Genomic DNA, 21,793 nt, shown 5'->3' on the forward strand with positions numbered 1-21,793 from the left:
ATGCCTTCTTCCGAGGCCACAGCGTCAAACGGAGTATACACGGACGGCGTCGAGAGCAACAATGCGAACGGATACTCACACTCAGGTGTCAACGGAAATGGCCCATACTTGAAAGCGAATCACCCGTTAAATGTCATTATTGTCGGGGCGGGCGTTGCAGGTTTAGCGCTTGCCGGTATCTTGGGCCATTCGGGACACAAAGTTATCGTTCTGGAGGCAGCACCGATGATTGCTGAAGTGGGCGCAGGAATCAATTGCTCTCCGAACCTCACGCGCCTATTGAGCCGATGGGGCCTCGACAAGCGTGTACGCAAGCACACGAATTCTCTCACTCGAATCGACCTAAGAAGATGGAAAGACGGCGAGTTTCTCGGCGCAGCCACTCTCATGCCCGAGATCGAGAGGAGACACGGGGCGCCGCAGTATGCGATCCATCGTGCCGATCTCCACGAAGCGCTGATGGAAGAGGCCGACGCGGTGGCCGAGGTTCGCATCAACAGCATGGTTACAAGTCTTGACTTTGACAAGCCTTCGGTGACCCTGTCGGATGGCAGCGTACTTGACGCAGATGTGGTTGTTGGTGCAGACGGTGCGTGCGTCGAATCGTGTTTTGGTCATCTACTCACCGAATCAGGGATGAAATCTACCTGCAGAAGACTGATTTACCAGAAACTCGGTCTGCTCGACAAAGCGAAGCCAACGGGAGACGCTGCCTTCCGCGCATGCATACCCTTAGAACTGGTTACGGACCCAGAGTTGCGAGCTTTCATCACAGAACCCGTGGCGACGAGGTGGATGGGCCCTGATAGACATGTGCAGGCTTATCCAATACGACATGGAAATCTTTATAACATGGTGAGAGCCTTCTGCTGTCGAACCCGCGTCCCACTCACAGAATCTTAGGTGATGTGCCACCCAGACACCGGCTTCTCAGAAGAGTCCTGGACCGCGAAAGCCTCCAAACAGGAGATTCTGGACCACTTTGGGTCGTGGGACCCCGTTCGGCTGCGCAAGCTCTTGGACTTTATCCCTGACGAGAACGTGATGAAATGGCGGCTGTGCGAGCACGATCCACTTCCCACATGGGTGATGGGAAAGGTGGTTCTCCTCGGCGACGCTTGCCATCCCATGTTGCCATACGTCGCGCAAGGTGCCGCTCAAGCAATTGAAGATGTTGGGGTCATTTGCTTGGCCCTCAATCGCGTGTCGAAGCCAGAGGAAATACCAATGCTGCTCAAGGCCTTTGAAGTAGCGCGAAAGGCCCGGGCTGAGCACGTTGCGAGTACGGGTGGCGCCACGCGCCGCGTCCTGCACCTCCACGATGGGCCGGAGCAACAGGCAAGAGACGAAAAGTTCAAGTCGGTTTCCAGGGGCGGGGAGAATCCTGACCTGCTGGGCGACGCCAAGGCACAGTCGTTTCTGTGGGGGTATGATCCGGAAAAGGAATTCTCGGACACCTTTGAGAGTAAGTGAAGCATTAGACAGTGGCGATATCTCGGGTTAACTGGGATACCAGGTCTGATCCGGGAGGCACAAGACCTTCTCGCTGAGCCGACTGCAAGAGTGGTGGATCTCTGAAGTGTCGTCTGCTAGTGCTTAGATGTAGACGTGTGGTAGCCTTCAAGTTGTAATCGGAATGAGTTCCTCGCCTCCAGTGTTCTTCTCAGAGTCTTCCATCGTGTAGATCCGTTAGAGGGTGAGGAGCGTCCCTGCGATGAACCGGCATCTCGCTGTGACAATCCACAAATGATAGGCTAGATAGCAAGGTTCCGCGAAATGCTGACTCCCTCGGAATTCAGCCTTCTGAGTTCCGAGTGTGACTCAATGGAGGAACATGATGAATTCTATAGGGTCCTGGGGCCCGGCTGTCTATCTACGTTCGAGTAACTTAATTAACAAAGGGGTCTCGACGCTAGTAACAGGCCTTCGGCCGAATACTAGCGCGAACAGTCATTACATCTCTTGACGTTCTTGTCAGGCACACTGCCAGTCACACGAGTAGAAGAAGGTCAGCATGACTAGCCGGGATATCCACCCGGCCATTCGCCGCTTTTGAGCCCGAGAGCCCCACCTGCCCACACACTCGCTTAGAGTGTTGCCGCAAAATCACTTTTATGTTTTGGAGTCTCCGAAATCTTGCCTAAAAGTCGCCTCGACAGTGATGGCTTCGATAGCTCAGTGGTAGAGCGAGAGATTGCAGTCGCCATGCTCGAATATCTCTAGGTCACGTGTTCGAACCACGTTCGGAGCTTTTTTGGTTTTTGACTTGGTCGACTTGGTCCTCAACCACGTTTGGCGCAAGCATTTTATTTTTGGTTCTCTACTTCAATACTGGTTGGCGTCTTTGACTGTGTTCTTTTTCTCCCGGTTCGAAAGACGCCTTCTACCACAGTTTCAAAATATTGGAACCGTGTCCAGCGAGTGACCATGCATGTCCAATCAGCGTGAACGTGTGAATCATCTTCTAACAAGCTAACCTGCTTTCTTTTCACTCTACCCATCTGTCGTGACATGCCGTGCCATATCTCCAGAGGCACATGGGAAGCCGGTTCCTATCTCGAACTGCCGCAAGTCCCCTCAGACTTGGCCACCTAGACCAATATTATGATCGGCAAAGTTGGTGAGCTTCTCCTTTTTCGGTCTTCCATGCGTCAAACTACCGTCGAGTTCAAGCGTGAGCTGCCCAAAGAGCCCCTCGGTGTTAGCGGAGACAGATCTAACGGCTCACGCCCTGATAAGCCACGTCGTCTCCGGCCAGCAATTCCGATGATCGTACACGTGTATAGAGGTTGACGCTGGAAGTCCAGGCGCGAGTTCCCACGGGACTCGCTCCCGACCCCGGACAGGTACCCCGGATTGACGCCAACCCCGGACTATGGCCGTCCCATCTAGACCGACGCCTGGCCACCTCTATGGAGCAAGCATATTAACAGAGGTTGCCTGATCGATCTCAACTCCGGTCACACTGTGGTGGCTAGGGACAACTCAGCATAATGGCAGGAGAGGAAAAGCACACGATCCATGCAGAGAACGTGCCAGTGGACACTGCGGCACATCTGGCACACGATGACCAAGAGGTGAGATAGTGACAACCATTCATGGCGCAACTTCTCTAAAGGGAAACAGATTGAACTGGACAACGGAGAGATTCTTCTACGACTCACCCCGGGCGCCGAGAAAGGGGCCAACGTGACCAACCTCAAGCTCGCCAAAGATGGCCAAACCGTGCTGGTGCCGCAACCCTCGGACGACCCAGACGATCCCCTGAACTGGTCGTCCTTTAAGAAGCACATGATCCTCATCTGTGTCGCGTTTGGGGCCTTTGCCGGCGATTTTGGATCCGGAGCCGGGGTCGGCACCATCGTCGTGCAGGGCATCGAATGGAACATGTCGCCCGTGGTCGTCAACTACGCGGGCAATCTCAACGTCATCATGTGCGGTGTTTCGGGCCTCATCTGGATGCCGCTGCTCAACTACTGGGGCCGCACCCCGGTGCTCTTCTGGAGCTCCGTCATGGGCGCGGCCTTCACGCTGGGCTCGGCGTTGGCGCCCAACTTTGCGGCCTTCTACGGCTTTCGCACGCTGCAAGGCGTCACCCAGAGCACGGGCCAGACCATCGGCCTGGCGTTCATCCACGACATGTTCTTCTTCCACGAGCACGCGCGCAAGATCGGGGTCTGGTACGCCATCTACATCATCTCGCCCTTTGTCGGCCCCTTCTGCGGCAACTTCATCGTGGGCACGCTGGGCGAGTGGCGCCCGGTCTTCTGGCTGGTGTTTGCCTGGTCGTGCTTCCTGCTCTGCCTCATCCTCCTGTTCGGCGACGAGACCTACTACAGGCGCTCGGTGCCGCGGGCGCAGCAGCCCCGGCGCCCGGCGGGGCAGACGGGGCGGCTCTCGCGGGTGCTGGGCGTGTGGCAGATCCAGCACCACGGGCACGGCTACTTCTCGACCCTGCCGCGGTGCTACGGCCGGCTGGGCGAGGTGCTGCTCAAGCCCGTGATCCCGCTGTGCATGCTTTTCTACCTGATGATATTCATGTGGTCCGTGGGGATCAACATCACATCGTCGATCCTGCTCCAGACGCCCGTCGAGGCCGGCGGGTACGGCTTCAGCTCCATCGCGTGCGGGTATATGTACTTCACGCCCTTCGTGGCCATCCTGATCGGCGAGGCGTTCGGGCACTACTTCAACGACTGGGTCGCGGCGCGCTACGTCACGCGCCACGGCGGCCTGTTCGTGCCCGAGACGCGCCTGTGGACCAACTACATCGGCGGCGTCTTCATGGTGCCCGGGCTGGTGCTGGTCGGCCAGACGCTCCAGCACCACCTGCACTGGGTCGGCATCGTGTTCGGCTGGGGCATGTTCCAGTTCGGCGTCATGGTCGTCTCCGTCGCCACCGTCGCCTACGTGCTCGACTGCTACCCGACCGCGTCCGGCGAGGTCTCGGCCCTGATCAACTTCGCCCGCGTCCTCGGCGGCTTCACCGTCGGCTACTTCCAGCAGGCCTGGGGCCAGAAGGTGGGCTTCGACGTCTCCTTCGGCCTCCAGGCCGTCATCGTCGTCGCCGCCTACGTCATCCTCGTCTTCGTCCAGGTTTATGGCGCCAGGCTGCGCCGTTGGGCCGGCCCGGTCAGACTCGCCCTGTGAGAGGGTAGACCTTGGCGGGGGCATATGTTTCTGTACGTACCGACTACCGACGGCCCAGTGTTATCAAGTGTACATGATAAATACCGATCGGGGTCAGTCTCTCTCTGCTTCTTTTCGGGGTGATTCTCGATTCGTTTCGCAGCCTTGACCCAAGTCAATGAACCGCCAAAACACATACTTATTTTATCTTTCAACCGATTTCTGTGCTTTAACCTCGTCCCTGGTCCTTTCCCTCCTTCCCCCTGCTGTCCCGTAGGGTAGTGGGTGGCTCAAAGACCACGTTCCGGATAACACAACGTATAGCTTAGCGATGGCGATATGGAATGGAGGGAGAAAGTGGTCAGACGAGGCTAGAGAACACAACCAATGTACCATTTACTCAGAATCTATTAAAGGCCACCATTAGCTAGGCGTCCGTTTGGCCCCTCTAATACAATATCGCGTGGATACCTACACAAGGCTCTCACGAGATTCCAAATCCTAGTTGAGTTGTATGGACAGACCATACGTTGCCTTTGTATATTGTCTTCGATCAGGGGACCATCCGTATATTCGTCTACTCTCTACTCGGTACTCAGTCCCATCTGCTCAAGCCACACGCCGTGGCTCCTCTTGCCTACCGGGAGTACTTGCTTGACACAAAAACCCCCCTGACTTCAGGCCACAACCCCAGCTTCAGCTTCAGGCCCAGGCCCAGCTTGCGCCCCTTTCAGGTCCCTCTTCTTGATATTGCAGACCAGGCCCCTCTGCACGGCGAACCAGTACGTCTTTGTGCGCACCTGAGCCTTGGGGTCCGCGCGCTCAATGTCGTAGACCATGAGCAGGGACGGGATCACCTTGGACATCTCCATCAGGCTGATGTTACGGCCCGTACAGGTGCGGGAGCCGCCGCCAAACTGTCGTGGAATTTCGGTCAGAGATTTGGATTTCCTTTGTGAAGATAGACAAACAAAAAAAGAGATGGATGAGGAGTAGGGTTGGGGGAGAATAAATGGGAACGCACCACAAAGAACGCCCGCTCCATCGCTTTCAGCTGCGCCTCGTCCGCCTCGAGCCACCGCTCCGGCCGGAAGACGTCGGCGTCGTCCCCGAACACCTTCTTGTCGCGGTGGACCACCCACGCGTTGACGCCGACGATGGTGTCCTCGGGGATGCGGGTGTTGCAGAGCACGGTGCCGCCCTTGGGGACGTGGCGCTCGAGCAGGAACGACACCGAGGGGTGGTGGCGCATGCCCTCCTTCAGCACGGCCTGGAGGTACGGCAGCTGCTGCGCCTCGGCGTACTTGACGGGCAGGGACAGCTTGCCGGCGGCCCTGGCCTGGTCGATCTCGGCCTGCAGCCTGCGGTAGCACGCCGGGTGGGTGAGCAGGCCGTCGACGGCGGCGCGCAGGGCGATGGCCGTGGTGTCGCTGCCCGCGAAGACGTTGGCGCTGCTGTGCCGCACCGTGTCGACCGCCTCCATCTTGCCCTCGGCCTTGGCCTCGTACAGCCGGCCCAGGAAGTCCCGGTGGCGCGGGGACGGGTCCTGCTCCCGCTCGGCGATCCGCTCCAGCGTGAACTTGACCACGTGGTTGATGCTGTCCAGCCCCGGCAGCACGTACGGGAGCAGCGGGTTGCCGAACAGGAACTTGTGCAGGTACGGCACCTGGCCCACCACCGACGCGTACACCAGGAACTGGTCGATGGTGGCGATCAAGCCCCCGACGTCCCCGCCCTCCTGCATGCACCCGAACCGCTTGCCGAACGTGACCTCCGCGATCACGTCCATGGCGTACAGCTGGAGCCACTTGCCCAGGTCGCAGGGCTGGTGCGGGTTGACGTAGAGCTCGTCGAGCCGCTTGAAGAACAGCTCCGAGCAGTTGTCGACGTAGGGCTCGAACGCCAGCATCGAGGTCATGGAGTACGCGCTCGCGACCGACCGCTTCTGCTTCGCGTGGAACTCATCGCTCTTGGTGGAGAAGAGATTGGCGAGGTAGATTTTGCCGTACTTCATCTCCTGGATGGGGTAGAAGTCCGTCTGCTCTCGCTATTAGCAATTGATCCTGTCCGTTGAAATGAGAGGCATAGCCATCCTCAGACCTTTGTAAAGCCACTGTTCAGTCCATAGATGACGCGAAGAGCATCCGGGTCAGAGACACTGACGACGTTCGGGGCGATGCGGACCAGCGGTCCATATTGTCGGTGCAGTTGCAGGTTCTTGATGTGCCAGTCTCCCTTGGCCACCTCCCATGCTCTCCAAAAGCCTGAGAAGCTCGCCACAAACGGACCCGGGATGTGTCGCAGGCCAGTCTTGTACCGTTGGGCGACGAAATAAAGCACCACGCAGATGGCCACGGTCAATCCCAGATGTGCCCGGATATAGGAGGCCGTGTCAATCGCAAGGTCAACCACTCTCGGTGAAGCCATGTTGCCGTGTGTTGTTGCAGCTCTGGCGGAGAAGATCCCCCAGACGTCCAGGCATAGCCGTTATATCGTGCCATCTTTCTCCAAGGACAGCCTCCTCCCTAGTCTCGGATGGTATACGGGCCAGCAAGACCTGGGCCTGCTGGTACAATGCTTGCCGTGGATCGCGAAAACCATAACATCTGGGGTACATGGGATCCAAAACCGCTTGGGTGTAGTTCATTGGCTCACCGGGGGTTGCCCGCGCCTCTGGTCACTAGCCTCGGGTGTCGAGCCAGCTGCGCGGCAGGTCGGACTCTTGTGTACGGGATCTGTTCCCGAAGCCAGAGGAAGAAGCCAGCAAGCCGAGCGCCAGATGTATACTGTGTACCGAGCACAAAGCACCGGCCGGGCTGGATCGAATGTATCCACGCCTCGCCCGTGCCGCCTTTGCGTGCGGCATTGAATGGGACTCAGACGTTGGTCCTCGTTCTGATGCTGGACTCGGTAGGCAGAGGAGCCGGCCGAAAAAGACATAAGCCTCATAGTGTTGAGCGGAACTGAGCATGGGTCCGACCATACAGGTTTAGAAGATGGTTGACCTGCATTCCCTGCCAAGTGGCTCTCGACCAGAAAAGGCGATCCGCAACAACGGGCCTGACGACCTCGCTTTACAACGTTACAAGCTGCGCGAACTGGCCGAAGGTTGGCCTTGTTATAGGTATAGCTTCGCAATAGAGTAAACATGTCGAACGTCCACTGACAACAAATTCTCTTCAGAGATGCCTGTGAATGGGAAAATTTTGCTTCCATCTTCCACCCGGACGCGTACGTGTACACGACGTGGACGGGTCGAACGCCGTACAGAGACTTCATCCAAGCCTCCCAACGGGGAATGGACAACGGCGCGTTCATAATGCACCGGGTGCACGGGTCGACAACGGACATCAATCTGCAAGGCACGCGTGCCGTGACCAAAATGAAAGCGGCAATCACGCAGCGATTTGACCTCGATGGGGTAGAGGCCGACGCCGAGTCGGACTGCCGCTTCTGCTTCTTCTGGGAGAGAGACTCGACCACCGGCGCATGGGCTGCTCGCTTCGTCCGGCATTGGTATGAAAAGGACAAACTCATCCCCGTCAACCCGTCCAGGGTGCCGGTGCTGGATGACGAAAAGCTGAAGAGATATCCTATCGGGTATCGCTATCTGGCATACTGTCAGGAGACCACCATGGGGGTAAAGGTGAAATTGGACATGCCTGGCCATCGACGCGAGGGCGCAAATGACTGTGGCCGAGCTCATGATGAACTGTACTGGCAATGTAAGAGATGGGTAGAAGGCGGAACAGTGGACTTGTAAGATTTGTTTGAGAGGGGGATTGGGAACCAAGTCCCTGATGGCCTTGAGCAATTGTGACTAGCACCTCATCTGGCTGTCATGAATGGAACGTTGGCATAGGGTTATCAACCATCATCATGTCCCAAGGCACCAGGAAAAAGTCCTGCATGTTCCAAGACGGGAAAGGAGCATCGGCTCTGGTGTCATCTTTCAGAAATTCATCCAAGTTGATTCCATTAGACACAATCTCAGAGGTCGAAGAAGAATTCCGGGGCGGTGCATTGCTCGAACGTGCTCGTGGGGAGGAGGTCGGAACTACCGGTGGAATCTGTGCTGAATCTTGAGCCTCCTTGGCCTTCTTCAACATGGTGACATAGGACGATGCCATGGACGAGCGTCCTTGCATTTCGCCCAGAATAATTAGAGATTGTTCAAAGGCACTTTCGGTAGCGTCACTCTCTTCCGGATCTTCGCATTCGTATTCGATAGCCAACAGCACTGTTGCTGCGGTGAAGAGATCTATTAGGAGGGTCATCCGGTCAGTATTCAGTCATATAGTGGGAGCGCGGAGTTTCGTTAGATGACCGCTCCCACAATGGAAGGGCTAAAAGCACTCATGGACGCGAAGATAATTTCGAAAAGTCAAGAGTACTTCGCGCACTTACAGTTCATATCCGTCCACCACGCACTTGACAAACCTTGGTAATAATTGTTACTGATGACATTCACCAATTGAATGGCAGCTGACTTGCACACTGTGACACACATGGCATGAAGGGAGTTGTCAAGGGGCGCCAGGTAAACCGGCTCGGCGACGGCGGAGGACTGCTGCCAAAGAGACGCGAACGGTCTGTGAATCAATACTCTGAGATTGAGAAATCTGCAAGAGTTAGTGATACAAATGGCTTGCAAATAGCCCTAACTCACCTTGCAAGGAGGATATTTCTGGTCCTTCGAAATTCTTCCATCTCGTCCAAGGCCCCTACCTTCAAGTACTCGGGAAGCCCTCGGAACCATTCAACCAAGCTCTTGTCCAGGCTGACGGCGTCCTTGAATTCGGGAGGCGGAGAAACTTTGCCACTCTGTTGGTGACCAGAGCCGTTGAGGGGCGAGTATAGAGTGTACAGTACGTCCTTCATGATGGAACAGAAAGCCACTGATTTGATGAAGACCGTTGTCTTTGGCCGAACGTGCTCTGGCTGTTCGAGGCATCCTTCTTCGGTAATGTACTCGTCGTCAAGGTTGGAAGGCAGTGAGACACCAAAGGTACTTGGAATGGCAGTGGGACGTCCGAAATTCAGGGCCAAAACCCTTGACCTGGTTAGCAGATTCCACCATAGTAACCAGATATACCCACGAATCTAGCACAATGCACCCATACCAACATCTTCTTCGTATTTCAATCTGCAAGGGGTTGTACTGAGACGGCATTGGGTCCACGTGAGCGCCAATAGTTGTGGCGATCCTTATTGCTAAGCCTATCACGTTCCATGTCTGATTCGGGCGACTGGTGGATTGGTAGTAGAGTCCGCTGAGCAGAAGAAGTTGTAACGTTTGCAGATTTGCGTGAGCAAATTGCTCCATCGAGACAAGCTTCTGTGCATACCCGAAGAACCTATCACTCGCCGCCGATTTGTCCTCCTGTCCGTACGCGAAATGGATCCCAAGGGCGAATATGACGTTCAACATGGCCAGCCATTGATCGTCTTGTTGCTCCCCTGAGACCCAGGTGCGTTCGTACTGAGCCTCAAAAGAAGGTCGGTGCAAAAACGGGTACAGGATGTGAACGTAGCGAAAGTAGGAGTTGACCAAGTCGTCAGCAAGAGATCTCTGAGGCAAGCAATTCTCCACCCCGAGCCGGAATGAGACTGCCCGGGCTGGCCGTGGCTTGGTTCCACTTCTGTAATTCGAGTCTGGCGATACTGAATCCGGAGACGAATTTGAAATTATCGTTGTTTGGACAGCCTGCATGAAGGAAAGGGTGGACGAGTCTCCGTAGAAATCATCGGGATTCGGCTCTTCGAAGTTTGCGCTGGTATCGTGAGAGGGCGGCAGTGACCAAGACTGAGTCCTCTCAGCTCTTCCCCCAGAAAGGGCCTTGGAGGAAACGTCTTTTAATGAGACCCTGTCCCTGCTGAGGTCTTGATGTAGCGGCAGACGACTTTGGGTGGAGGATTTATCAGGCTGAATGATGGTGCCCGGATCGTTGACCGAGTCCACAGCATGTCGGTCTTGGGCACGCTCAACGTCTCGACTTCGGCTTGTGTTGCTGCTACGCGAATATGAGGCCAACTCTGACAGACTTGATGTGGCCGCATCGAGAGAATGCCTCGAAGGCTCACGCCGCTGAAGGTCTTGTCTCCTCTGGGGCGAAGCTTGACTGGGATCGGTAGGGTTCGCCGCCGCTTGTCGTTGCTCCGCCGCTTCTGCCCTTTGTTTGAGCTTCATGATGTACCTGGGATTTCATTAGACTGGCTCGAGAGACAACCCTAGAGTGCTTCTTACTCTCGAGAGACATTGACCATCTGGCTTGCGGGCTGATAAGCGCATGAGGTGCAGTTGCGCAAACAAGCAGAGCATTTTGGGCGAGTCCCATCGCAGCGGACCTTGCGTGTGCGACAAGGTATACAAGCCATGCCGACTCGTCGTCGCTTCGAAGGGGGAGAGTTGGCTTCATGACTGGAATCGAGGTCTTGGAGCTGGTCCATCACCACATGAGTTGTAACCTGCGAGAGTAGAGGTCTCTGGTACAGCAGCGAACAGGGTGTGTATCAGAAAAATAGACTTGATGGATTCAAGAGATGCAATACCTTGAACTGAGGGTGTCATACGTGCAGATTGTGTGGATTGCGTCCAGCATCACGAGGATGCAGCAACCTGCAGGCCAAGCTCAAGATCCCCCGCGATATCTTCAGCTTCCTACTCCTTCCCACACATTTCCACCCCCGACTTCTCCACGTGCTGGCAGCACTTCAAATTGCATTAAATTGCGGAGATTGCGGAGCATACTTACATGAAGCGACAGTAAGTGACCCTCACCCCTAGCTCTAGGCCATCTCATCTAAGAGGAAGGCCGACCAAGCGAGGCACCGTCCAATTGCAGAGCCTAGTGGCTGTGCCGTCCAAGCCGCGGCTTCATCTCTAATGGAAAGTCTCAGTGAAGCTTCGGGATCAGATCCCGAACCCATCCTTCGCCGGCAGTTCGCCATCTCCCGGTCTTGCTGCGTGTCGCGGTGCTGAAGGGGCGCGCCCGAGTTGGGTCAAGAAAGCTGGACAAACAATTGAACGCGGTGCACATCCGTAGTGGAGAGCATTAGGACAAGACGAAGATCCAACGATAAAGGGTTTTCTACTTGGTGAATCGGTATGTGAAATCGTTCACACACAGCAAAGCACAATTAATGACCATGGAGAACGGGACTCACACAGAGCGGATCGTGCAGGTGTCTTTGGTGCCTACGGGGCAACTGTTCTTGCCAGACAAATGGATCCTCGCCGGGGCAGACCATGCGACGAAGACGCTGTACCCGGACTACAGCTTCTACGTCCACCACCAGGCCAGCGGCAGAAGTCTCATGTTTGATCTAGGGATTCGCAAGGTATGGATCTCTGATTTCCAGCTTGGAAGGCTTATGCAAGGTGCTAAACGCTTTTGCTCAGGATCTAGAAGCATACCCTCGATGCATTCGGGAAGAATTTGTTCTCACAGAGCCTCGAGTGCCTAAGAGTGCGGCTGAATTGCTCGAGGAGGCAGGCATCTCCGCCAACTCGATCGACTATGTGGTCTACAGTCATCTTCACTTTGACCACGTCGGAAACCCTGGAGAATTCCCGCGCAGCCAGGTCGTCGTCGGTCCAGGCTCAAAAGCTGCCGCCTACCCAGGGTACCCGACCAACCCAGACTCGCCTTTCCTCGGCTCCATTCTAGAGCACCCCAGTGTCCGGGAACTGTCGTACGAAGACGACAGCTGGATCCCGTTCGGGCCTTTTCCCAAGGCGTTCGACTTCTTCGGGGACGGGAGCTTCCTCCTCCTCGACGCTCCGGGACACATGCCCGGCCACCTGATGGGGCTGGCGCGCACGGGGTCGGACGAGTACGTGGTCATGGGCGGCGACTGTTGCCACCACCGGAAGATTTTCACGGGGGAAGGCAAGCTGGGCGAAGGCCACGGGCCGAACGGCGCGTATTCGATGCACAAGGACCTCGATACGGCCAAGGCGACCATCGGCAAGCTGCACGAGATAAGCCAGAGGGAGGACGTCCTGGTGTGCTTGGCCCACGACGGCTTCCTGGAACCGGCGCTCAAGGTGTTGCCAGCGACGCTCGGGGGGTGGCGCAAGGCCGGGGTCAAGACCGAGATCGCAAAGAACGCCCCACGGGTTGCGGTAGAGGTCAAGGAGCTGCCTGGTAGTTGACGGACACCTCGCATGGTGGGATTTGCTAGAGGTGGGACTGTAAATGTTTGCGTACTCCCACTATGTAGTCCTGTCTAAGGCACCGGCGGCTCTGAGTAGAAGTGACGAATAGTCTTTAGTCAGATGAACCCCGGCGAGGGTTTTACTTCGCCTGAACATTCATAAAAGGGATTTCTCGATGCCTAGCAGCCGCGGCGACAGAGGAGATATTCCTGGTCATTCCCTGACCTTTACACAGTATAGTGTTTCTGCAGCGCAAGGCTCCAGCTTGCCTCAGACAAGGCTGTAGAGTATCATTGTGCGAGGCTGTGCGAGGCTGTGTGGGGACCCCGCTCATTCTTCCTCTTCATGCATCGACTCGGTATTTCACCGGCAAGCCGAGGTCCGGTCCACGTCCATCATCCTTCGTAACCACCACTGTCTACATCTTCCCTCTCCTCCCACAAGGCGTAGAGTGTCTCCCCCCGTTCTGATTCCAGTTCCCATTCCCTTCCATGCGACCTTGATATCGCCCCTCTACGGGCTTCGAGACTGGATCTCTAATCTACTTCATCTTCGCTCAAAGACCGTTGGCTGAGAGCTTCAAACCACCCACCGACTGAGAAATGGCGCGCAAGGACAGGCCCACGCTGCAATTCTACTACGATGTATGTGAGAGACCGGTGCTGGCTACTCGAGTCAATTAAGGGCCTCGGGGTCTCTGTTTGATTGAACTGCCTCCTCTTACTGGTACCGCTTCACTCGTCACGGGTTCTTATACTGATCCCAAATGTGACCAGGTAACATGCCCGTTCGCATACATGGGCTCGCTTCGGTAGGTAAACACACGTATTACACCACACAAACATACTCCCTCCCTTCCTGACGGACGGACCACCGGAAGAATACCATGTTCTAACGCGAGTGATTTCCGGGGGTAGCGTCGAAGCCCTCGCCCGCCGCACCGACGCCGAGCTGATCTGGATGCCGGTGCTGCTGGGCGCCATCTACCGCGAGACGGCCGCGCCGCAGGGCGCCGCGGGCTCGGCGTCGGACGTCTTCAACCCGACCAAGAAGCGGCTGACGTCGCGCGCGATGCGGCGCACCCTGCAGCGCCTGGGCGTCGAGATCGCCTGGCCGTCCGTGCACCCGCGCAGCCCCGTGCTGGCCCTACGCCTGCTGCACCACGTCCCCGCGGCACAGCGTCCGGCCCTCACCCACGCCCTGTTCCGGGCCTACTGGGTCGACGACCGCGACATCACCGACAAGGCCGTCCTCTTAGACATCGCCCGCCGCAGCGGCATCGCCAGCGCGTCGCGCCTGACTGAGTCGGTCTTCGACGACAGGGACGCCCAGGACGCCCTCCGCGCGGCGACCGCCGAGGTCGTCGCGCGCGGTGCGCCCGGGGTGCCTGCTTTCTGGGTCGCGGAGGAGACGTGGGTCGATGGTGGTGGTAATGGTGCTGCTGGCAATGGCACGCTGCGCCACGGCCGCCTCTACTGGGGACAGGATCGCATGCACTTTGTCGAGGCTGCGCTCCACGCAGTAAGACGCGGCTGCGACTACGCCCAGGTGCCCGATCTGCCAAGTTTGCAGCCCCGGTGTGTACAGGGGCCCCCGGTCGGCCAGAAAAGAGTCGAATTCTGGTACGACTTCAGCAGCCCCTGGGCGTTTCTCGGGTGGACGCAGCTGGACAGACTCAAAAGACAGTTCGGCCCGGACGTGGAGATTGTCATGAAGCCCTTTTTGCTGGGCGCCTTGTTCAAAGCGTGAGTCTATATGATCCCAGCCCCCCCCAAAAAGACTGGTTCTCGGAACGTTTTTGTTGACCGGCCACAAAAAATCAGTGTTGGCGCGCCGAACGTCCCCATGGCGGCCATTTCGCAGGCCAAAAGAGATTACATGCGCAAAGACCTGGGCGACTGGATCCGCCATTGGAACGGCGTCAACCAGCAACGCGGGTCTCACGATCAACCCATCCAGTTCCACTGGCCCAGCCAGTTCCCGATCCGCACGCCCACGGCCCTGCGCTGCGCGATCGTGGATCCGAATCTCGTCCCTCTGCTCTGTGAGTTTGTCCTTCCCGTGACCAGCCTTGGCCCCCCCTTTGTGTCACCGTTCTGACCACCGAGCGCTCAAATAGTCCGCGCGTGCTGGGAGCGCGACATCAACGTTTCCGACGACAAGGTCTTGGCCGGGTACCTCGCAACGGCGGGCTGCGATGCCGCGGCCCTGCTGAAGAAGGCTTCCTCGCCTCAAGTCAAGGACACCTTGCGAAACAACACCCAGGAAGCCGTCGATGCCGGGATCTGTGGCGTTCCGTCGTATCGAGTGTTCGAGAAGACGAGTGGAGGGTGGGTGCTCGGTGGGGTCGAGGGCGGTGTCGTCTGGGGTCAAGACGAGCTGCCCGTCGTGGAGGACGTAGTTGCCGGCTGGAAGGAGAAGGAAAGCTCCGTCGGAGGCTATGACAGACCTGCCTCCCGACTGTAAGCGTCATGTAGCCTCAGCGACAGGGTCGACGACGCACAAGGCGAAATTAAAAAGGTCGCCGTGCAGGGTAGGTGCTGGGTCTACGTATAAGAAGCGCCGGTCGTGTTATGTATATGACCCCCAGGGTCAACTTGTGCCCAGTACCTCGTGGCCTGTCCTGGTGTCTTCTTCAAAACAACATTGGTACTTTTCCCACGACTAATGTTGCAGGACCTTGACACCGTCATCGCAAGTGGTTCCCGTTGTTTGCGATTCGCATGAGCAGTGACGAGATCAATCCAGGAGCGGATCGACGGCAAACGATTCCTGGAGACTGTCAGCTTGGATCGGAATCGTGTGACTCTGGCTTGGGCGTTCACCCATACCTGTTTCTCTGAGACATCGTTGAACCAAGCCAGATCGTTGAAAGTAGAGGATATCACCACGGAAAGGAACCAGTGCCGCGATCAGACACGTTCCGGGGGGCATGGCTTCTTTAAACCAGATCTCCACGCCTCGATTCAAGGGCGCTGCCGTGTACAGTTTCCATCGGGATTCGGGGAAATGCCAGGTCAGCCCGCCAAAACTCATCTATAGCGAGTCGAAGGGCTTATCCTCCTCCTATTTCGCAGAGAAATGGGAATATGGCTTCGATAGGTTGTCCCTCGTTGTCCCTCAGCGTCTTCTCCGTCCTTCTTGACCTCTTCACGTACCCGTGGCATCAAGGCTCTCTGACGCAACCCGATCTGTGTCTCGCATACAATGAAACGGACACGATCGTATTGTTCAAACACCCGTCCTGGCTCTTGGGCGGCTATCAAAGTTTTTGGCCATAGACAACATAACTAGAAGCGTAAAGGTCAGTCAAGTCCTGGCTTTCGAGCAAGGTTGGTCACCCACATGGGCCAATAGGCATGGATGTTGTGGTTCCGAATGTCGTTGCGCGACTCCGCCAGCAGAAGCTCGAACTCTTCCACGCCCATGCCGAGCACTTTGGTGCACAGCCGCGCGGAGAAGGCATGGAGCCCGTCGAGGGTGTTGACCATGTTCCAGTAGCCGATTTTCTTGAGATGCGGGTCGCGGGGCCATTTGTTCTGTGGCCACTTGTATCGTATCTCCACCACGTTCGCGAAGCCCGCCTGTTCCATAAACTGCTTGTACTGGGCCGCCCAGGCCCCGTCCCTGTTCAGCATGTGGAGGCCCTTGACCAGGGCGTCGTTGAGTCGCTCGAACGGGGTCCCGGCCATGGTCCCGTCGTCCGACCGCACGGGAAACGCAAAGTCCTGGAGCTCGACCCAGCCGCCGGGCTTGAGGGCCAAATATGCCTGCTGGAGCAGCTTGAGGGGGTCCCCGAGCGAGCCCGCCAGCATCCGCCCGTGGATGAGGTCGAACTTTTGCGAGAAACACCAGGTCTGGTCGAAGTCGTCGACCTCGAACTTGCAGTTGGGCGGGATGAAGGAGGGCTGGATGGGACTGAGGTCGGTTCCCAGGACCGTGGACTGGGGGTTTTCGTCGGCGAAATGGATCGCCCAGATGCCCGTGCCCGTGCCGATGTCGAGCACGTCCAGGGCGGCGCCGGGCTCGACGGGGGCGGCGAGCAGTTTGTTGTTCATGGTGTGGAGGAAGATTTCATGCTGCATGTCAAGCCGCTCCTGTTCCCGCTCGTCATCGGGCATGAAGTACAGCCCGTCCTTGTATTTGTGGTAGCCTCGCCCATTTTCGTACACGCTCTGCAGCAGGCTGGACCGAAGCGACTCGGTGTCGGACTCGGAGATCAGGTCGCCCAGTCCAGAGTCGACGTCACTGAATCGCTCGGGCTCGATGTATCCTATATTCTCCTCAGAAGCCATGTTGCCGGGAAGACACCGTGGAAAAAACACAGACCGTGAGTAAGGAAAAAGAGGAAAAGGGCCCAGTGCGGGAGACGCTGGCCGGAGATAAAACTTGCGTCAATTCCTGCGCACAACCAACTCGCCCTCAACGTGCTGCATGCTCTTCTGTCGCAGAGCATCGCCTGACCGCTAGAGCCCCTCCGAGAGGGTCGGCACGCACGGACACTTGTTTGAAACTACGACAAGTAAGTACTTGGGCAGTCCCAGGCCATGGCCCGTATATGCACCTAGCACATGCAGCACCACCCCTGAAGCCCGTGGTCATTGGGTTCGGCTTGCGCAGCCAGCAGCCGGGGCGAGGCGGAAGGACGGAATCGCGATGCCTACAACGACCATCTAAGCGGCAAAGAGACTAGACACACGGCCCAGCTTCACGAATGGAGGAGAAGAATCCCATGGATCTCGAGCCATCAGCCCCTCCATCGCCTGTTGATTGCTGGGCCTGCAGCACACCACCAGGGCTTGTGTGCGCCAGTCTAGACATGTGAGTGGCCCGGAAGGGTTTATCTGGCCGCTGTGCTGTCAGTCCGTCAATCAGTCTTCGACGTTGGATACGTATTAAACCTCCAAGCTACTGGACTTCTTTTCTTTTGCTGTTGACCGCCCCCAACACGTCCTGCCGGTTGCTGTTCCTGGTCATCCTCGTCCAAGTTCTTCCTTGCTTAAACTCTGTCCAACCGTCGACGCTCAATGTCGTATCTGTACTTGAGCCTGCTCGTCTCGGGCCTGGCATGGCTCTTATACGTCGTCGCCCTGGTCGTATACCGACTGTACTTCCACCCGCTGGCTCGATTCCCAGGGCCCAAGTACGCGGCGATCAGCAAATGGCATGAGTACTACTACGATGTCCACTTGCAAGGGAAATTCATCTTCCATATTAAAGCCCTGCACGAAAAGTATGGTGCGTCAATGTGCTGGCGTCTGTGATTGTTGCAAATGGAGCTTGGGATTGACTTGTGCTCGCTGATACCACAGGGCCAATCGTGCGCATCACTCCAGACGAGGTTCATATTCTGGATTCGGACTTCTGGGAAACCATCTTTACCAAGGCTGGGAGAGTCGACAAATACGACTGGATGTCTGGTCGCTTCGGGAACGAGAACTCGGTCCTGAGCACGGCGCCGGATGAGCTGCATCGCATACGACGGAATGCGTTGAACCCGTTCTTCTCGCGCAAGAGAATCATTGACCTGCAGGTCATCATTCGCAAGAAGCTCAACCAGTTGATCGCAAAAGCACGAGAATCCCAGCAATCTGGCGCCCCGGTGGTCATCAGTCGCGGCTATATGGCCTTGGCTGAAGATGTCATCATGGAATACTGCTTCGCTCACGACTACAACAGTCTCAATGTTCCTGAGTGGACGCCTATCCTTCATGATCCGTTCAGGGCCGTCAGCATCAGTGGGAACATGTCGCTGCAGTTCCCCCTGGTGCCCAAGATCTTGAACTGCTTGCCACAGTCGTGGCTTGTCAAGCTGGAACCATTATATGCCCTTGTTTTCAAGATGCAAGGAGTGAGGCTCCAGAGTGCTCCCGCTCCCGTTTGGTCCTTTCTGACGCTCGCAGGACTTTGCCAAACAGATCATCGACTTGAAAGCCGGCAAGATTGACGCGCTTGCTGAAAAATCTCAGCACCCGACGGTGTTTTCTGAGCTGCTTCGTGGCGATCTGCCTCCCAGTGAGAAGTCCGACCGCCGCCTGCAGGATGAAGCGCAGTTGATCATAGGCGCTGGGCTCGCCACCACTGGCTGGACACTCAGCGTAGCCACCTTCTACATTCTGAGCGATCCGAAGGTCCTTGAACGCCTGCGCGCTGAGCTCGAGGAAGCCATCCCAGACATCAACGAGCTGGACCCAAGTGCTCCGCTCGAATGGACAGAACTAGAGAAGCTCCCGTATCTGTCAGGTTGCATAAAGGAAGCCATCAGGCTGTCCTACTCCACAACGGCGCGCAATGCCCGTCTATTTCCCAAGCCAGTTCAGTACGGCAAATGGACCATCCCGGCCAGGACGCCAATTTCAATGACAATCCCGTTTCTCAATCATGACGAGGAAATCTTCCCCAACTCCACCTCCTTTGTCCCTGAGCGGTGGCTCGATTCACCCAAGGCCAAGAATGGATCCAGTTTAGACAGGTATTTTGTGGGGTTTGGCAAAGGCACGAGGTCTTGTCTGGGAATCAAGTGAGTTTGAGCTTGTATCCCCTATCTGGTGTGCTCTGTTCTGATGGCGGTTTGTGTCAAACCTTAGCCTCGCCTATGCCGAACTTTACTTGACCCTGGCAGCTATGTTCCGGTACTTCCAGCTTGAGCTGTACGAGACCGACAAGAGTGATGTGGAGTTGGCTCACGACTTCTTTCTTCCATTTCCCAGGCTTGATTCCAAAGGCATCCAGGTGGTTGTCAAGCCGACGGAGAACAGTGGGTGAGGTGTTCGAGATGGTTTGGCGGCTCTGAGATGAAGTATCAAGAACCAGATTAGTCCACGCGATGGGTAGATGTCTTTTCTCTTTGTCTTTTCGTCGCAACTCACCTCGTTTCCCACCTCGCTCGGCTGAATTCGCTACATTGACCCTGTTGAGGCTTGTTGGGACTGGCCAGTCGAACTTGCACACCCGTTCCATGCCTGATAAATCATAGGTCCGTGGGAGAGGATAGTTGTTTCGTGGAGAAGGAAAGCTCCTGTGCCAACCCAAGTGCCCATGTGAAAGGACAATTAGGCTTCTCACTTGCAAACCTCAATGCCTTTGTCCTCTCACTTTTCCACCACGGCAAAGGCAGCACCCGTGGAGCACAATAGTATGGGATACCAGCCCCTCGAGGACATATCTGAGCATCTTCCCATCGCTGTCAGCGGAACAGTGACGACAGGCGAACCTTCTGACACGAAAAAGACTTTGACGTCAACATTCGACGCTGGTGGGTGGCGTTGTTATGAGTTTTCACCCACAGACGCGCCAAGACCGGCGCTCCCAAGCAGGTTAGCGCCAAGCTATCGATTGGGCGGCAAGTTGCCCCTCTGCATTGTCCACGATCCCACTTCCTGCAAAACGATATTTTCCTTTGGCCGGGCCTGGGTTCCTTTCTCCCATCCATCCCTCTCTTTCGAGAATTTGTCGCTCACGGTTTGATATCATCCTTTCCATCACTGCATATCTTGCTCTCTTTTTGTAAGCGACATCTTCTCAGCTTTTCACCATGGCGGACAACGACGCGCAGGTAAGCCTCTCCAAGGGAAAACCCTCCCCCGCCTTTTGTACTTGCGCAAACCAGTTGCCGCATTTACAAGGCCCGTTCGAGGTCTCCAGTGACTTCCTCGTCGCACCAGACACTGACATCCACTGCTTCCAGCATGAACACACCTTTGAGTCCGCCGATGCCGGAGCTTCGGCCACCTACCCGATGCAATGTTCCGCCTTGAGAAAGAACGGCTTCGTTGTCATCAAGGGCCGCCCATGCAAGATTGTCGAAATGTCCACCTCCAAGACTGGCAAACACGGTCACGCCAAGGTCCACTTGGTTGCCCTCGACATCTTCACCGGCCGAAAGATGGAAGATCTCTCCCCATCCACCCACAATATGGACGTTCCTAACGTCACTCGTCGTGAATACCAATTGGTAAGAGAAGGGTTCTACGCGGCATACGGCACGCCGAGAATGCTAATGGCGGTTGCAGCTCGACATTACTGATGACGGCTTCTTGTCCCTCATGTCTGATGATGGTTCCACCAAGGATGATGTCAAGATGCCCGAGGGCGAAGTTGGCGAAAAGATTGAGAAACTCTTCCGCACCGACGAGAAGGACACCAGTGAGTACCCAGCCGTGAAAGCACAACATCGGATTACTAATGCTGCGATAGACGTTATTGTCTTGACCGCGATGGGCGAGGAGGCTGCTGTTGATGCCAAAGAAGCTCCCAAATAAACGGGCGTTCGAGTCAACCAGCAGATCTGCGACCCCCTCTTCACGACTGATGGATTTATGGATCAGGAAACCCAGGTCATACTTCAGCGTTCTTGGTGTTGGGCAAGTTTGCACATGCCGAAAATCAGAGTAGGCGGAAAGATACGAACTTGTCTGGAGGCAGCTGGGCCATAGATCTGTGGCTTGCCCTGAAAAAGTGACTGTTTTTCACTCCAACGACGGACCAGCATCCTTCTGCATTTTGAAAAGTGGTAGCTAGACAAATAACAGAGCAATTACTCAAACCACCATCAGCCTGCTTATGCTGCTAGTCAATGCAGGGATCTATCCTTCTCGCTTCAAACAGAAATACCTGATCGCTGATTGGTTCCGCCGCGGCTCTCATCTTGCCTGCAGTTCTCAAGTTCTCGCTTGAGACCCTCCATTTGTCACGTTACGGGCTGGCTGGAAGATCCTCCTGTGGTTAAAGCGGTCATGGCAAATCCGCCATTACGTTCCGTACATCTCGCGGCGTAAGGATCCCGGTTCTTATAGCTCTGCCGTAGAAAGGTCCAGTCCAGGTAGTTAGTTGAACAAGCCGGCCATGGCCTTGGCGACTGTGTCTCCTCAGCGTCTATTTGCACGTACCCGTCACTTTCCCGAGTGCTATAAACCGAAAACAACACTCCTTCAGCTACATGATTCTTTATAATTTTTCGTCATCCATGTGGCGAACCGGTACTAACTCATGAACTTGGAGGAA

At 56.2% G+C, this 21,793-nt stretch overlaps 5 protein-coding genes and 1 non-coding gene across 8 annotated transcripts; 5 read left to right on the forward strand and 1 right to left on the reverse strand.

Annotated features, from left to right (window-relative positions):
• Window positions 1-1,578, forward strand: PV07_09213 (uncharacterized protein; the record flags this gene model as incomplete). Its single annotated transcript, XM_016396445.1, has 4 exons — window positions 1-589; window positions 635-855; window positions 904-1,465; window positions 1,517-1,578. 4 exons carry the CDS (start codon window positions 1-3, stop codon window positions 1,576-1,578), a joined length of 1,434 nt encoding a protein of 477 aa, XP_016246301.1.
• A 586-nt stretch (window positions 1,579-2,164) lies between these two features.
• On the forward strand, window positions 2,165-2,251 carry PV07_09214. The gene has a single exon. It is a non-coding gene; the product is annotated as a tRNA-Cys (tRNA).
• A 10,950-nt stretch (window positions 2,252-13,201) lies between these two features.
• Window positions 13,202-15,256, forward strand: PV07_09215 (uncharacterized protein; the record flags this gene model as incomplete). Its single annotated transcript, XM_016396446.1, has 5 exons — window positions 13,202-13,434; window positions 13,567-13,601; window positions 13,708-14,535; window positions 14,614-14,834; window positions 14,910-15,256. Exons 1-5 carry the CDS (start codon window positions 13,393-13,395, stop codon window positions 15,254-15,256), a joined length of 1,473 nt encoding a protein of 490 aa, XP_016246302.1. The 5' UTR covers window positions 13,202-13,392.
• Window positions 14,168-17,138, reverse strand: PV07_09216. Of its 2 annotated transcripts, XM_016396448.1 has the most exons (3): window positions 16,136-17,138; window positions 15,622-16,080; window positions 14,168-15,562 (listed from the first exon to the last, which is right to left on the reverse strand). In XM_016396448.1, exons 1-2 carry the CDS (start codon window positions 17,083-17,085, stop codon window positions 16,053-16,055), a joined length of 978 nt encoding a protein of 325 aa, XP_016246304.1. In that variant the 5' UTR covers window positions 17,086-17,138; the 3' UTR covers window positions 14,168-15,562; window positions 15,622-16,052. The 2 variants fall into 2 exon arrangements, with proteins under 2 accessions (XP_016246304.1, XP_016246303.1); XM_016396447.1 differs by having other exon boundaries at window positions 14,168-16,080.
• Window positions 17,139-17,682: 544 nt separating this feature from the next.
• PV07_09217 lies at window positions 17,683-20,046 on the forward strand. Of its 2 annotated transcripts, XM_016396449.1 has the most exons (4): window positions 17,683-18,028; window positions 18,103-18,641; window positions 18,694-19,310; window positions 19,378-20,046. In XM_016396449.1, the coding sequence occupies exons 1-4, from the start codon at window positions 17,818-17,820 to the stop codon at window positions 19,553-19,555; spliced, it is 1,545 nt and encodes a 514-aa protein (XP_016246305.1). In that variant the 5' UTR covers window positions 17,683-17,817; the 3' UTR covers window positions 19,556-20,046. The 2 variants fall into 2 exon arrangements, with proteins under 2 accessions (XP_016246305.1, XP_016246306.1); XM_016396450.1 differs by having other exon boundaries at window positions 17,683-18,641.
• An 89-nt stretch (window positions 20,047-20,135) lies between these two features.
• Window positions 20,136-21,596, forward strand: PV07_09218 (eukaryotic translation initiation factor 5A-2). The gene is made up of 4 exons (XM_016396451.1): window positions 20,136-20,345; window positions 20,478-20,744; window positions 20,803-20,935; window positions 20,987-21,596. The coding sequence occupies exons 1-4, from the start codon at window positions 20,325-20,327 to the stop codon at window positions 21,049-21,051; spliced, it is 486 nt and encodes a 161-aa protein (XP_016246307.1). The 5' UTR covers window positions 20,136-20,324; the 3' UTR covers window positions 21,052-21,596.
• The last annotated feature ends 197 nt before the right edge of the window (window positions 21,597-21,793 follow it).

This window comes from Cladophialophora immunda (assembly GCF_000835495.1).
Source record: "Cladophialophora immunda strain CBS 83496 unplaced genomic scaffold supercont1.5, whole genome shotgun sequence".
In the NCBI taxonomy this organism is placed as follows: Eukaryota; Fungi; Ascomycota; class Eurotiomycetes; order Chaetothyriales; family Herpotrichiellaceae; genus Cladophialophora; species Cladophialophora immunda.